We start from the raw sequence: 14,364 nt of genomic DNA on the forward strand, positions 1-14,364 counted from the left end.
TCCCTGGATACTACAATGTTTCTAGTCTATAGGAACTGAAGTAGCCATGTTCTTCTAGATATTTCCTTTCCCTAAAGTTTTTATTGACTCCTAATGGCTCCTGTGGCCTTTTGACTGTTTAACCCCAATCACTGAAATAACCTTTTACTCCTTTACATCACAAATCATAATCACCATCGCAGTCAAACTGCCCAAGTAACCACTGTCCAGATACATGTTATGAACCAGATCTGAATACATGCCCACTCTTATCTGTCCAGTCATACCACAAAGGGCTGGTGCATTATGTGGGAGATAATAGAGGGGACAGTACAAAAGGACTAACCACAGTGTGGGTGAAGCTGCTCTAAATGGAAGGGTTCTGCAGCTCCAACCACCACCCTTAGCTAACATCTATTCAAACTGAACTTATTTTTTCAGTCCCATGATTTCTTTCAAAAGGTACCCAGCCCCAGCAGAGGGAGCCATGATTTACTTGTTATTGGTGGTTTTGAACCGTATTTTCCTGTAACTTTTTCGAGGGCAGAGACCATATCTGTAATACTGCCCTCAATTTAAAGTTCTCTTTCATACATACTAGTAGTAGCTTTAAAAATGTGAAATAACTGGTTAATAGACTAATAACAAAATCTTTGGAGAAAAGATAACATAAATAGCAAATAGTTGATAGAGAAAATAATACTTTAGCTCTGAACTGAGACATTAATTGTGGTGTAAGTTTGAAAATCAGTGACAAGATAAGGGCACATGAATGTAAGAAGACAGTCCAATAGAAAAGAAAGAAATGTGAATAACTACAAATGGAAAATTGCCTGTGAGAAAATTGAGAGAAACTGAAATTAATGAGAAGGATGCCTAGGAAGCATTTTGTTGTTATTCTTATTTAACACAACTTTATTTTACTGCAATTTAACATAATTCTGCCTTCTTTGAAAGAGAAACTAAAAAATTGGGAATCTGCCTAGAGAATTACCTTTGCTCTTGTAAACGATGCAGCTCCTTTTCCCATTCCCTGCTTGGAGAATAATCCCATTCCACCTCCACCGCGGCAATGAAGTAGGTCCGCTCTCCCAGGTATAGGCTTGGATTCTCAGACAGCTGCCTGCGTTGGCTCACAGTATATTTTTGCTTCATGCCACCAGTGTAGTGATCAGTTGTGAGGCACTCAACATTGAAAGTCCCTTGAAAGGTAAATGAGAAAGCATGTCACTCCTTTGCTCATTACCTTCTGTGGTTCCTCACTTTACTCAGAATCAATACCAAAGTCCTTACTGTGGCCTGGGTTACATCAGCTGGCTTCCCACACCCCTGATCATGTGGCCTACTACTCATGCCACCCAAGCCACATGTCAAGGGTTTGCCTGCCTCAGGGCATTTGCATTTGCTGTTTTCTCTGTATCTGAACTTGTGTAATGAATGAAGGAAAGGTTGCCCTGGACCTGTCTTACCTTTTAGTGGCACATAAGGAACAACAACAACAACAAAAAGCCTGAAACAAGTTATCATTTTTTCACTTTTTTGTTTGTTTGTTTTACTCATTCAGAGCAAGACCTGTGGGAGTCTCTGAATTTGCATGGCTATGGTTCTAGTATAAGTTATTTAACTGCAAAGAATTGACAAATGAACACTACATCTAGGCTATAGAAAAATGATGAGAAGTTTAGGTAAAGAGCCTTTAGTGAGTCTTCCAGTGTCTAGTCTGATTTGCCAGTGTAACAGGGAATAAAAAATTTATACTACTCTGGCTAACCATAGAATAGAACTAAAATAAGAACCAACAAAGGAGATTAAAAATGATGGCAGAGTAAGTGGAAGCTACACTGACACTCTCCCAAGACCAAACTGGAAATACAACTAAAATACAGAAGAACAACCCTTGAAATCAACTGAAGACTAGCTGGAGAGAACCATGATAACCAAGGATGGAAAGTGGAGACCCCATAGAGACTAGTAGGAACTGCAGAGGCACAAAAGGGCTGGCCGAGCTCCCACAGACAGCAGCTGAAGGCCTGGAGGGATATCTCAGCTGTGGGGGTTCCTACTGAGAACCCTGGGTTCTAAATCTGAAGCTGGGCATGATAACCCCGAGAATCAAAACTGATAAAAGTGCCCACTGAATGTCTGGCTGTGAAAAGCAGTAGGGTTACTGTCCACCAGTGAGAGATGGCTGGAAATGCAGGCACTTTCTTAAAGGGCCAAAAAAAAAAAAAATTGTGTGCAGCCACTCACCTTGGGCTCTGGCAGAGGGAGGGCAGAGAAGACTGGAGCTATGTGAGGAGAGTACAGGGTTGGGGGCTCTGGGATTGGAGCTCAAAGGGCAACCACCCTGCTTTCCTGTGCTGAGTCATTCCATCACACTGTGAGAGGACCTTTGCTATCCAGGTGGTTTTTGCCTGAAGGGAAGGCAGTTACTCCTATTGGAAGAACTGTGGTCCATAGCCTGAGGCTAATCAAACTGTAAATTGGACTGAAGGCAGAGGCAGATCTCTGGAGGCTTTGAGTGTATGTCTGATTTCCTTCTGGGCCTGGGAATAGGAAAAGCAGACCCTGGTGGACATCTTGGTTATTTCCAAAGGTACCCAGCCCCAGCAGAGGGAGCCATAAGCTATATATTTTTGATAGCCCAAACAGGATACTAAGAGCCACTCAGAAACAGTGTCTGCACTAGAGATTGGGAATCATAGCAGATCAACCTAATACATGACACAAACCCAAATAGGTAGTAAAATGGGGAGACAAAAAACAAACAAAAACCTCAAATAAAAGAACAGAATTCTCAAGAAGAGGTAAACAAAATGGAGATAAGAAATTTATCTGATATGGAGTTCAGCATAATGATGGCAAAGAAGCTCAACAGCATGAGAAAAGATTTAGTAACTATGAAAAAATACCAGAAAGAGGTAAAGAATGACATAGCACTAATAACACATTGTAAGGAATACACAGCAGATTAGCAGAAGCCAAGAATTGGATCAGTGAATTAGAAGACAGATAGGAAAAACTCAATCAAAAAGAAAAAAAGAAAAAAAAGAACGAAAAAGTAAAGGACAAAAAATAAAAAATAAAACAATTAAAAAATAGGAGGACAGCTTAAGGGAGCTGTGAGACACCATGAAATGTAACAATATTCACATTATAGGAGTGCCAGGGGAGAAGAAAGTAAGCAGGAGATAGGGAACATGTTTGAAGAAATAATGGGAGAAAACTTCCCTAACCAAGTGAAGGAAACAGTCACACAAGTCCAGGAGGCATAGAGAGTACCAAGCAGAAGAACCCAAACAAGTTCTCACCCAGACACATTATAATTAAAATGCCAAAAATTAAAGACAGAATTTTAAAGGCAGCAAGAGAAAATCAATTTGTTACTTACAAAGGAGCTCGGATAAGGCTGTCAGCTGATTTCTCATCAGAAACTCTACAGGCCAGGAAAGAATGGCATGAAGTATTTAAGGCAATGAAAAGAAAGGATCTGAAACCAAGATTACTATATCCAGCAAGGCTATCATTTAAAATAGATGGTGAAATAAAGAGGTTCCCAGACAAAAAGATGGCTAAAGGAGTTTACCACCACCAAAAAGGCACTGTAGAAATGCTAATGAGAAGAAGAAATATACCAGAGAGAAACATCCTAGGCATACAGAATTAAAATGGTAATAAATAAGTACCTATCAATAATAACCTTAAATGTAAATGTATTAAATGCTCCAATCAAAAGATATAGAGTAGCTGAATGGATACAAAATCGTGACCCGATTCTATGCTGTCTACAAGAGACCCACTTCAGAACAAAAGACTCATACAGGATGAGAGTGAAGGGATGGGAAAAATTTTGTATGCAAATGGAAATATAAAAAACCTGGTGTAGTAATACTCATATCTGACAAAATAGATTTCAAAATGAAGGCCATCACAAGAGACAACAAAGGTCACTATATAATAATAAAGGGATTGATTCAACAAGAGGATATAACTCTGGTAAATATATATATGCACCCAATATAGGAACACCTAAATATGTAAAAAAAACAAAACAAAACAAAAAAACCCCACAACTTCTAGAAGACATTATGAGAGAGATTGACAGCAATACAGTCATAGTGAGGGACATTAACACTCTGCTGATTTCACTGGATAGAACTTCCTGATTAAAAACTAACAAGGAAACAGTGACTCTAAATGACACAGTGGATCAGATGGATTTAATTGACATTTGTAGAACATTTCACTCCAAAGCAGCAGAATATATATCCTTCTCAAGTGCACATGAGATCTCATGTTAGGACATAAAACAAGTCTCTACAAGTTCAAGGAGACTGAAATCATATCAAGTATCTTCTCAGATCATAATAGAATGAAACTAGAAATCAACTACAGTAAAAACACCCCAAAACATTCAAACACATGGAGGCTAACTAGCATGTTATTAAACAATGAATGAGTTACTAATGAGATCAGAACGAAATAAAAAAACTTCCGGGAAACAAATGAAAATGAACACATAACAATCCAAAATCTCTGGGACACAGCAAATGTATTCCTGAGAGGGAAGTTCATAGCACTACAGGCCTACCTCAAAAAACAAGAAAAAATAATAATTATTTAACTCTACAACTGAAAGAATTAGAGAGCAACAAGAAAATCCCAGAGTAAGTAGAAGGAAGGAAATAATAAAGATTAGAGCAGAAATAAATGACATAGAGATTTAAAAAAAAAACAAACACCCACAAACAATACAAAACATCAATGAAACCAAGAACTGGTTCTTTGAAAAAAAAAATAAACAAGATTGATGAACTGTTAGCCAGATTCATCAAGAAGCAAAGAGATGGAGAAACCAAGATGGTGGCATAGGTAAATACCGGAAATTGCTGCCTCACACAACCACTTCAAAAATACAACTAAAAGACAAAATGGACATCATCAAGAACCACAGGAAGGCTGGCTGAGTGGAAATTCTACAACTAGAAGGAAAGAGAAAAGCACACTGCGACTTAGAGGAGGTACTGAGGCGCACGTGGAAAGGGCTGGCAACTGAGGACATGGTTGTCTTTTTCAATCGGGAAGGAGTCTCAAGCTCCCAACTGCTCTGAACTCCAGTTCTGGGCAAGTCTCTGGGGACCCAGACTCATACGGGGAGAAACTGGACTGTCTGGCATTGGTCGGAACTCGAGGGCGGCTTTCTCTCAGAGGTGTTTGAAGCAATTACCGAGGGACACTGAGACGCTGGTCTTCTTAGGGTAGGACTGAGGATCAGCCATAGCTGTTTGCTCCATGCTGTTGATTCCTTGAGACCCTGCCCCACCCAAGCTGTGCGCAGAGGCTTTTGCATATGAAAGGCCTGGCTCTTTGCAATCTGAAAATTACCTAACAAACTGCAGCTGGGTCAGAGAGACCCAGAACATCCAAAAGAAGGCCCAAGGCCCCACAGCAGCTTGCATTGCTTCATAGCTGGGCCTCATCTGGGCACCTCCAAACCCCAAACAAAGAAGAGGAATCTGCAGATCTCTCCATAGCTCCTGCTGGGTAGCCTCAGGCAGAGGCTAAATTAGCACCTCCTTAGAGATCCAAGAGCCAGTGTACCCAGTGGTCAGAGTGGGACCATCCAGATTACAACTCCTCAGATCCATAAGAGACACACTCAGGGGGTAGACTCAGTGAGCACCAAAGCCCCACAACAATCAAGTCTTAACCACAACAAGATTGTGCACACAGCCCACAAAGGGGTGCACCAAGTGTGTCCACCTCAGGTAATTGGGGAGGCTGAGCCACTGGGCCCAATAGGACACCTAGCACACAAAGCCACTCTAGCAACACAGGGAAGCATAAAAAATGCAGAGACAAAGAAACAGGTCACAAATGACAGAAATGGAGGAAAGCAAACTACAGGATATAGAGTTCAAAACCACACTTATAAGGTTTTTCAAGAATTTTCTAGAAACCGCCCATAAATTTAGTGAGACCTTCGAGGTTATGAAAAAGGACCAACTAGAAATTAAGCATACACTGACTGAAATAAAGAATATTATACAGAGTTCCAACAGCAGACTAGAGGATCGCGAGAATCAAGTCAAAGATTTGAAGTATGAAGAAGCAAAAAACACCCAACCGGAAAAACAAAAAGAAAAAAGAATCCAAAAATATGAAGATAGTGTAAGGAGCCTCTGGGACAACTTCAAGCGTACCAACATCCGAATTATGGGGGTGCCAGAAGAAGAGAGAGAGCAAGATATTGAAAACCTATTTGAAGAAATAATGACAGAAAACTTCCCCTACCCGGTGAAAGAAATAGACTTACAAGTCCAGGAAGTGCAGAGAACCTCAAACAAAAGGAATCCAAAGAGGACCACACCAAGACACATCATAATTAAAATGCAAAAAGCAAAAGACAAAGAGAGAATCTTAAAAGCAGCAAGAGAAAAACAGTCAGTTACCTACAAGGGAGTACCCATACGACTGTCAGCTGATTTCTCAACAGAAACTATGCAGGCCAGAAGGGAGTGGCAAGAAATATTCAAAGTGATGAATAGCAAGAACCTACAACCAAGATTACTTTACCCAGCAAAGCTATCATTCAGAATTGAAGGTCAGATAAAGAGCTTCACAGATAAGAAAAAGCTAAAGGAGTTCATCACCACCAAACCAGTATTATATGAAATGCTGAAAGGTATCCTTTAAGAAGAGGAAGAAGAAGAAAAAGGTAAAGATACAAATTATGAATAACAAATACACATCTATCAACAAGTGAATCTAAAAATCAAGTGAATAAATAATCTGATGAACAGAATAAACTGGTGAATATAATAGAATCAGGGGCATAGAAAGGGAGTGGACTGACTATTCTCGGGGGAAAGGGTTTTGGGGGTGCGGGAAGAGACTGGACAAAAATCGTACACCTATGGATGAAGACAGTGGGGGAGGGTGTGTAAGGGCAGATGGTGGGGTGGGAACCGGGTGGAGGGGAGCTATGGGGGAAAAAAAGAGGAACAACTGTAATAATCTGAACAATAAAGATTTAATTTAAAAAAAAGAAGCAAAGAGTGAGGACCCCCCCCCAAAAAAAAAATTAGAAATGAAGGTGGAAAGTAACAACTGACACCACAGAAATACAAAGGATTGTAAGAAAATACTATGAACAACTATATGCCAATAAGCTGGACAATGTGAAGGAAATGGAAAAATTCCTAGAAAAATACAATCTCCCAAAACTAAATCAGGAAGAATCAGAAAACCTGAATAGGCCAATAACAACTGATGAAATAAAAGCCGTAATAAAAAAACTCCCAGATGGCTTCACAGGGCAGTGAGAGTTTTACCAAATTTTCAAAAGAAGAAATAACATCTCTACTCCTTAAACTATTTGAAAAAAAATGTAAGAGAAAGGAACACTTTCAAGCTCTTTTTATGAGGCTAACTTTATCCTAATTCCAAAACCAGATAAAGCACTATAAAGAAAGAAAATTATAGGCGAATATCCTCGATGAACATAGATGTTAAAATCCTCAACAACATATAAGCAAAGCAGATCCAGCAACATATTTAAAAAAACATACATCATGACCAAGTGGGATTTATTCCAGGGATACAAGGCTGGTACAAATTCTCAAATCAATAAACGTGATGCATTACAGAAAAAAATTGAAAGACAAAAATCACATGATCATATCAATAGATGCAGAAAAGCATTCAACAAAATCCAACACCCAGTTTTGATAAAAAAAGCTCAGCAAAGTGGGAGTAGAGGGATCATATCTCAACAGAATAAAGGCCATATATGACAAACCTACAGTCAACATCTTACTCAACGGGCAAAAACTAAAACTATTTCCCCTAAGAACAGAAACAAGACAGGGATGCCCACTCTCACCATTCTTATTCAAAATAGTACTGGAAGTCCTAGCCACAGTGATCAGACAAGAAGAAAAAATAAAAGGCATCCAAATTGGAAAGGAGGAAGTAAAACTGTCATTATTCACAGATGATATTGTACATAGAAGACCCTAAAGACTCCACCCAAAAGCTACTAGATCTAATAAATGAATTTGGCGATGTAGCAAGTTACAAAATTAACACCCAGAAATCAATGGCATTTTTATACACCAACAATGAATTCTCAGAAACTAAATAAACAATGCCCTTTATCATTGCAACAAAAACATTAAGATATTTAGGAATAAACTTAACCAGGGAGGTAAAAGACTTGTACTCAACTATTGGACATTGAAAAAAGAGCTAGAGATATAAACAAGTGGAAGAATATACCATGTTCATGAATAGGTAGAATTAACATCATTAAAATGTCCATCCTACCCAAAGCAATCTACAGATTCAATGCAATCCCTATTAAAATACCAACAGCATATTTCACAGATCTAGAATACTCCAAAAATTTATATGGAAAAAAAGAAGATCCCAAATAGCCTCAGCAATCTTGAGAAAGAAGAACAAATTTTGATGGATCACAATACCAGATATTAAGTTATACTACAAAGCCACTGTACTCAAAACAGTCTGGTATTGGCACAAGAACAGGCATATAGATCAATGGTACAGAACAAAGAACCCAGAAATTGACCCAAGACATTATACTCAATTTATATTTGACAAAGAAGGCAAGAATATACAATGGAGTCAAGAAACTCTTCAATAAATGGTATTGGGAAAATTGGACAGACACATGCAAAAAAAAGAAAAAGAAATTAGACCACTAACTTACATCATACACAAGAATAAACTCAAAATGGATAAAAGATTTAAATGTAAGCCATGAAACCATAAAAATCCTAGAAAAAAACAAAAGCAGCAAAATCTCAGACATCTCTTGTAGTAACATGTTTATAGATACATTTCCTAGGGCAAAGGAAACTAAGGAGAAAATAAACTAATGGAAGTACATCAAAATAAAAAGAAACCATCAACAAAATGAAAAGGGAGCCCATTCTATAGGAGGACATATTTGGCAAAGATACAGCTGATATCCAAAATATAAAAGGAACTCATACAAGTTAACAAACGAAAGACAAATAATCCAATTAAAAAATAAGAAAAGGACCTAAATAGACACTTCTCCAAAGAAGACATACAGATGGCCAAGAGACATATGAAAAATGCTCAAAGCCACTGACCATCAGAGAGATGCAAAATATAATGACAATGAGGTATCAGCTCATACCTGACAGAAAGCTACCATCAACCAATCAACAAGTGACAAGTGCTGGTGAGGATGTGGAGAAAAGGGAACACTAGTACACTGCTGGTGGGAAAACAGTATGCAGTTCTCTCAAAAAATTAAATATGGAATGCCATTTGACCCAGTGATCCCACTTCTAAGAATATATCCTAAGAGACCTGAAACACCTATCAGAAAGAATGTGTTTACCCCAATGTTCATAGCAGCACAATTTACAATAGCTAACATCTGGTACTGGCACAAGAACAGCCCAAGTGCCCATCAGTAGATGAGTGGATAAAAAAGCTGTGGTACATTTACACTATGGAATACTATGCAACAGTAAAAAAGAAGGATCTCTTACCCTTTAAGACAGCATGGATGGACCTGGAGAGTATTATGCTAAGCGAAATAAACAAGTCAGAGAAAGATAAGTATCACATGATCTCACTCATGTGTGGAATCTAATGAAAACAATAAACTGATGAACAAAAATAGGTCTAGAGACATGGAAGTATAGAACAGACTGTGGAATCTCAGAGGGAAGGTGGGAGAGGGTGGTAGGTAGGAGGAGGTCAACCTAAGAACTTGCATATATGCATAACCTATGGACACAGATAATAGGGTGGTGAAGGCCTGGGGTAGGGTGTCGAGGCAGGCTAGAATGGTTCAAGGGGGGAAAAAAGGAACATTTGTAATCCTTTCAACAATAAAGATTTAATTAAAAAATAAGAATGAACAAGAAAAACATTAAAAAATCTATAAAGCAACCCATAATAATCTGACTAAGTGTTAAACCCAATTTACTACTGTGACCTGATTTTTCTCTTGAAACTAGTGCTTACTATTAAAAGTTTTAAAATATACTTTATAGTTCAGGATTTTCCATTCCTATGCAAGCTTAGGAAGCAGCCTGGTCTAAAGACCCAGCTGATGCCAACCACTCAGTCATAGGAACTCAGCAGACAATAAGACCAGATAGCCAACTCAAGAATGGTCACCATAAAGATCCATATCAAAGCCTATGGGAAGACGTCCTTTATGTCCTACATATCATACACGTCCACAGTTTTCTCTACCCTCTTTCAGCCCTATAGAATTTGTTAGCTTGACCAGAGTTGTTAAGAGGGGTTTGGGACAAAAGTCCCCATCTCCTTGAGAAAGAAGAACAAAGTAGGTGGGATCTCAACACCAGATATCAAGCTGTATTACAAAGCCACTGTTCTCAAAACAGCCTGGTACTGGCACAAGAACAGACATGTAGATCAATGAAATAGAATAGAGAACCCAGAAATCGACCCAAACCACTATGCTCAATTAATATTCGACAAAGGAGGCATGAACTTACAATGGAGTCAAGACAGTCTCTTCAATAAATGGTGTTGGGAAAACTGGACAGATACATGCAAAAAAATGAAACTAGACCACCAACTTACACCATACACAAAAATAAACTCAAAATGGATAAAGGACTTAAACATAAGATGGGAAACCATAAAAATACTAGAGGAATCCACAGGCAGCAAAATCTCAGACATATGCTGAAGGAATTTCTTCACTGATACTGCTCCTAGGGCAATGGAAACTAAAGAGAAAATAAACAAATGGTACTATATCAAAATAAAAAGCTTTTATACTGCAAAAGAAACCATAAATGAAACAACAAGAAAGCCCATTGCATGGGAGAACATATTGGCAAATGTTATCACTGATAAGGCTTTAATCTCCAACATTTACAGGGAACTCATACAACTTAACAAAAGGAAGATAAACAACCCAATCAAAAAATGGGCAACAGACCTAAATAGGTACTTTTTGAAAGAAGACAGAAGAAAGGCCAAAAGACATATGAAAACATGCTCAAAGTCACTAATCATCTGAGAGATGCAAATTAAAACTACAATGCAATACCATCTCACACCTGTCAAAATGGCTATCATCAACAAATCAACAAAGGACAAGTGCTGGCAAGCATGTGGAGAAAAAGGAACCCTCGTGCACTGCTGGTGGGAATGCAGACTGGTGCAGCCATTGTGGAGAACAGTATGGAGTTTCCTCAAAAAACTAAAAATGGAACTCCCATTTGACCCAGTGATCCCACTTCTAGGAATATATCCCAAGAAGCCAGAAACACTAGTTAGGAAGGATATATGCACCCCTATGTTCATAGTCGCACAACTCACCATAGCTAAGATTTGGAAACAGCCTAAGTGCCCATCAGTAGATGAGTGTTTTAAAAAACTGTGGTATATCTACACAATGGAATACTATGCTGGGGTAAAAAAAGAAGGAATTCTTACCATTTGCAACAGCATGGATGGAACTGGAGAGCATTATGCTAAGTGAAATAAGCCAGTCAGAGAAAGATAAATATTTCATGATCTCACTCATTTGTGGAATGTAATGAACAACATAAACTGATGAACAAAAACAGATCCAGAGACAGAGAAGCATCGATCAGATCAAACCTCAGAGGGAAGGTAGGGGAGGTTGGGTGTAAGGGGGAGAGATCAACCAAAGGACTTACATGCAAGCATATAGGCCTAACCAATGGACACAGACAACAGGGGGGTGAGGGCATGAGTCAGCGGGATAGGGGGTAATGGACACATATATAATAACTTAATCAATAAAGAAATTTAAAAAAAAGTCCCCATCTTCTCAAGGGGCCAATACTTAAATATAGTTTTATATTTAAATATTAAATATATTTTCACCAGCACCTTTCTCACAAGTTTGGCTTTTGTTGCATTAGGAAGCTAAACTTGGGTTTGGCTACACCAGCTATCTTTAAAAGAACCATAATATAAAAGTAGAATGTGTTAAGGATTCTGCTTTGTGGAAATGGGAGACATCCCAGTCTATTCTTTTGTCACTCACTTCCCTCCCACCCACAAACAGGAAGTGGACCTGTTTGGCATATAACAGGGAGTTGCCTAGTCTTGCTCTTCCAAGGGAAGTAATGGTACTTGGGAAGCTTGGGGAAGGGATGAGTTTATCACCCACCACAGGATTATAAATCAAAACCTCAGGAATTGATCCAATAGAGACTTGTCTTGACTTTAAAGAAATATACCTTCAGTATCAGGCTGCATGGTGAGTGTGAGACTTGTTTGAGGGAAGAGGTTTGCTGTATCCCTCCTTTCTTCTCTTGACAGATATGTGTTTCCTGAGAAGTAAATCCCGTGTACATCAGCCTCATTCCCAGCACTGAATAAGTACCACGTGACCAAATCTTCTTTGTTCATATTGAGACCAGGCTGATTCCCATACATAAATCCATTCATGGCTGTAAAAGGTGAAAAACAACATTTTGAAAGTGGTTTACCTCATGTCCTACTACATGACAACCTCCTAGACTTTCCAGAGCCAATTTTATTTTATTTTTAAAAGACCCATTCTGGCCTCTCTACTCCTTTCTGTGTCAGCAGTGGCTTTGCAATTTCTTGATGTTCCCTCGAGAGCAGAAAGGAGCAGAGCTAAATGCAGTGTTCTCAGAGTTCTGTGCCCTAGGAATCTTACTGTTCTTCCAAGCTAGCCACTTTTTAGTTCTCTCAAGGGTCATATTGTGAACACCTAAGTATATGAGAAATACCACCTCTTCCTGGGCACTGTAGACTGGGAATGGGTTTGTTGTTCTAGATGGAAAATTCTATGATTCCTCTTGAATTAATAGGGCAGAGTATTTGCAGGAAGTTTTCTCTCACTGCTGTTTTCAATAGATAATATCTTTGGCTCCTCCAGAATGCAAAAATGCTAAATCAAAAGGATTATTTTAAAGATAGTGAGAAATGTAACTAGTATCAATCCTATTTTTAAAAAAATTTATAGAACAACTTTACATTTTTTTCTTCTTGCTACAATCATTTTCACATGTTGTCCATTAGTGGTGTGGTGTTTTTTGTTTTTTTTTAAACAATTAGCTCACTATTTCTGAACCCTAACTGCATTCTAGAATTACACTGGGAGCTAAAAATAAATCTGATGCCAGATTTCAATTAAATAAAAACCTCTGGAGCAGTCGTTCTCAACCTTCCTAATGCCGCGATCCTTTAATACAGTTCCTCATGTTGTGGTGACCCCCAACCATAAAATTATTTTCGTTGCTACTTCATAACTGTAATTTTGCTACTGTTATGAATCATAATGTAAATATCTGATATGCAGGATGTATTTTCATTGTTACAAATTGAACATAATTAAAGCATAGTGATTAATCACAAAAACAATATGTAATTATATATGTGTTTTCCAATGTTCTTAGGCGACCCCTGTGAAAGGGTCATTCGACCCCCAAAGGGGTCGCGACCCATAGGTTGAGAACCGATGCTCTGGAGGTTGTCCTGAGCATTTAAAAAAATAGCTTTAATAGTTTTTAAAAGCTCCCAGTTGATTCTAATGTGTAGTCAAGGGTGAGAATTATTGAAGTTTATTAAGAGCAGAGACCATATCTTTCTTCATATTAAATAATATAATGAGCCTGTCATTCTTAAGCCACAGATGAGAAAAGCATCTCATCAGCAGTTCTCAAAACTTGAACATAGATCAGAATCACCTGGAGGGTGTGTTAAGCATAGATTGCTGTCCCCACACCCAGAATTTATGATTCAGTAGGTCAGGGTTGGGGCCTAAGAATTTGCATTTCTAAGAAACACTGCATGATGCTGATCACATACTAAGCAACATGCATCTAATCGACATATTTTGTATGTTTTATCCTGAATTAAGTGAGATGAGGAGTAACTGAACAATAAATTAAATAATCAGTGATATTACCCTCACTATATTTGTTTATTGAAAATTGAACAATAGGTAAAGCTATTGGAATTTTGGTATAATTAAAAGCATTCCATGTACAACACTGAAATAACTTGAAGCATTGGTGGATGAGGCAGTACTTACAGTGCATCTTATTAGATTCCTGAAATTCTGCGTCTTCTTTATCCACCTGATCAGATGCACTTGTAAACATTTTTATATTATCATCCAAGAGCAAACTCTCATTCTCATCAAACACTATAGGGAACAAATAGAACTCCTTGTCTACATCTTTCTGTAAATAAAAACAAGAACAATAAGGTGAAGGCAGAAGAAGTAAAGCAGAAAGACTCCCATGTACATAACACTATTTTTGAAGAACAGAAGTTTCCATTCCTCTTTGTAAATGCACTCACAGAATCATCCAGTTGACCACTAGA

The 14,364-nt window shown here is 38.3% G+C and overlaps 1 protein-coding gene across 4 annotated transcripts in view; it reads right to left on the minus strand.

The window, feature by feature from the left end:
- Positions 1-14,364, minus strand: part of CP (ceruloplasmin) — a 104,119-nt gene that overhangs the window by 34,574 nt on the left and 55,181 nt on the right. For all 4 annotated transcript variants that reach the window (XM_070405942.1, XM_070405945.1, XM_070405944.1 and 1 more), the window contains exons 10-12: positions 14,069-14,219; positions 12,243-12,455; positions 974-1,181 (exon numbers count right to left, since the gene is read on the minus strand). In XM_070405942.1, coding sequence (XP_070262043.1) covers positions 974-1,181; positions 12,243-12,455; positions 14,069-14,219 — 572 coding nt within the window. The remainder of the gene's footprint in view (positions 1-973; positions 1,182-12,242; positions 12,456-14,068; positions 14,220-14,364) is intronic.

The sequence above is a fragment of the Myotis yumanensis genome, unplaced genomic scaffold (assembly GCF_028538775.1).
Source record: "Myotis yumanensis isolate MYYU_CA2020_CCGP unplaced genomic scaffold, mMyoYum1.0.hap1 SCAF_2, whole genome shotgun sequence".
Taxonomy (NCBI): Eukaryota; Metazoa; Chordata; class Mammalia; order Chiroptera; family Vespertilionidae; genus Myotis; species Myotis yumanensis.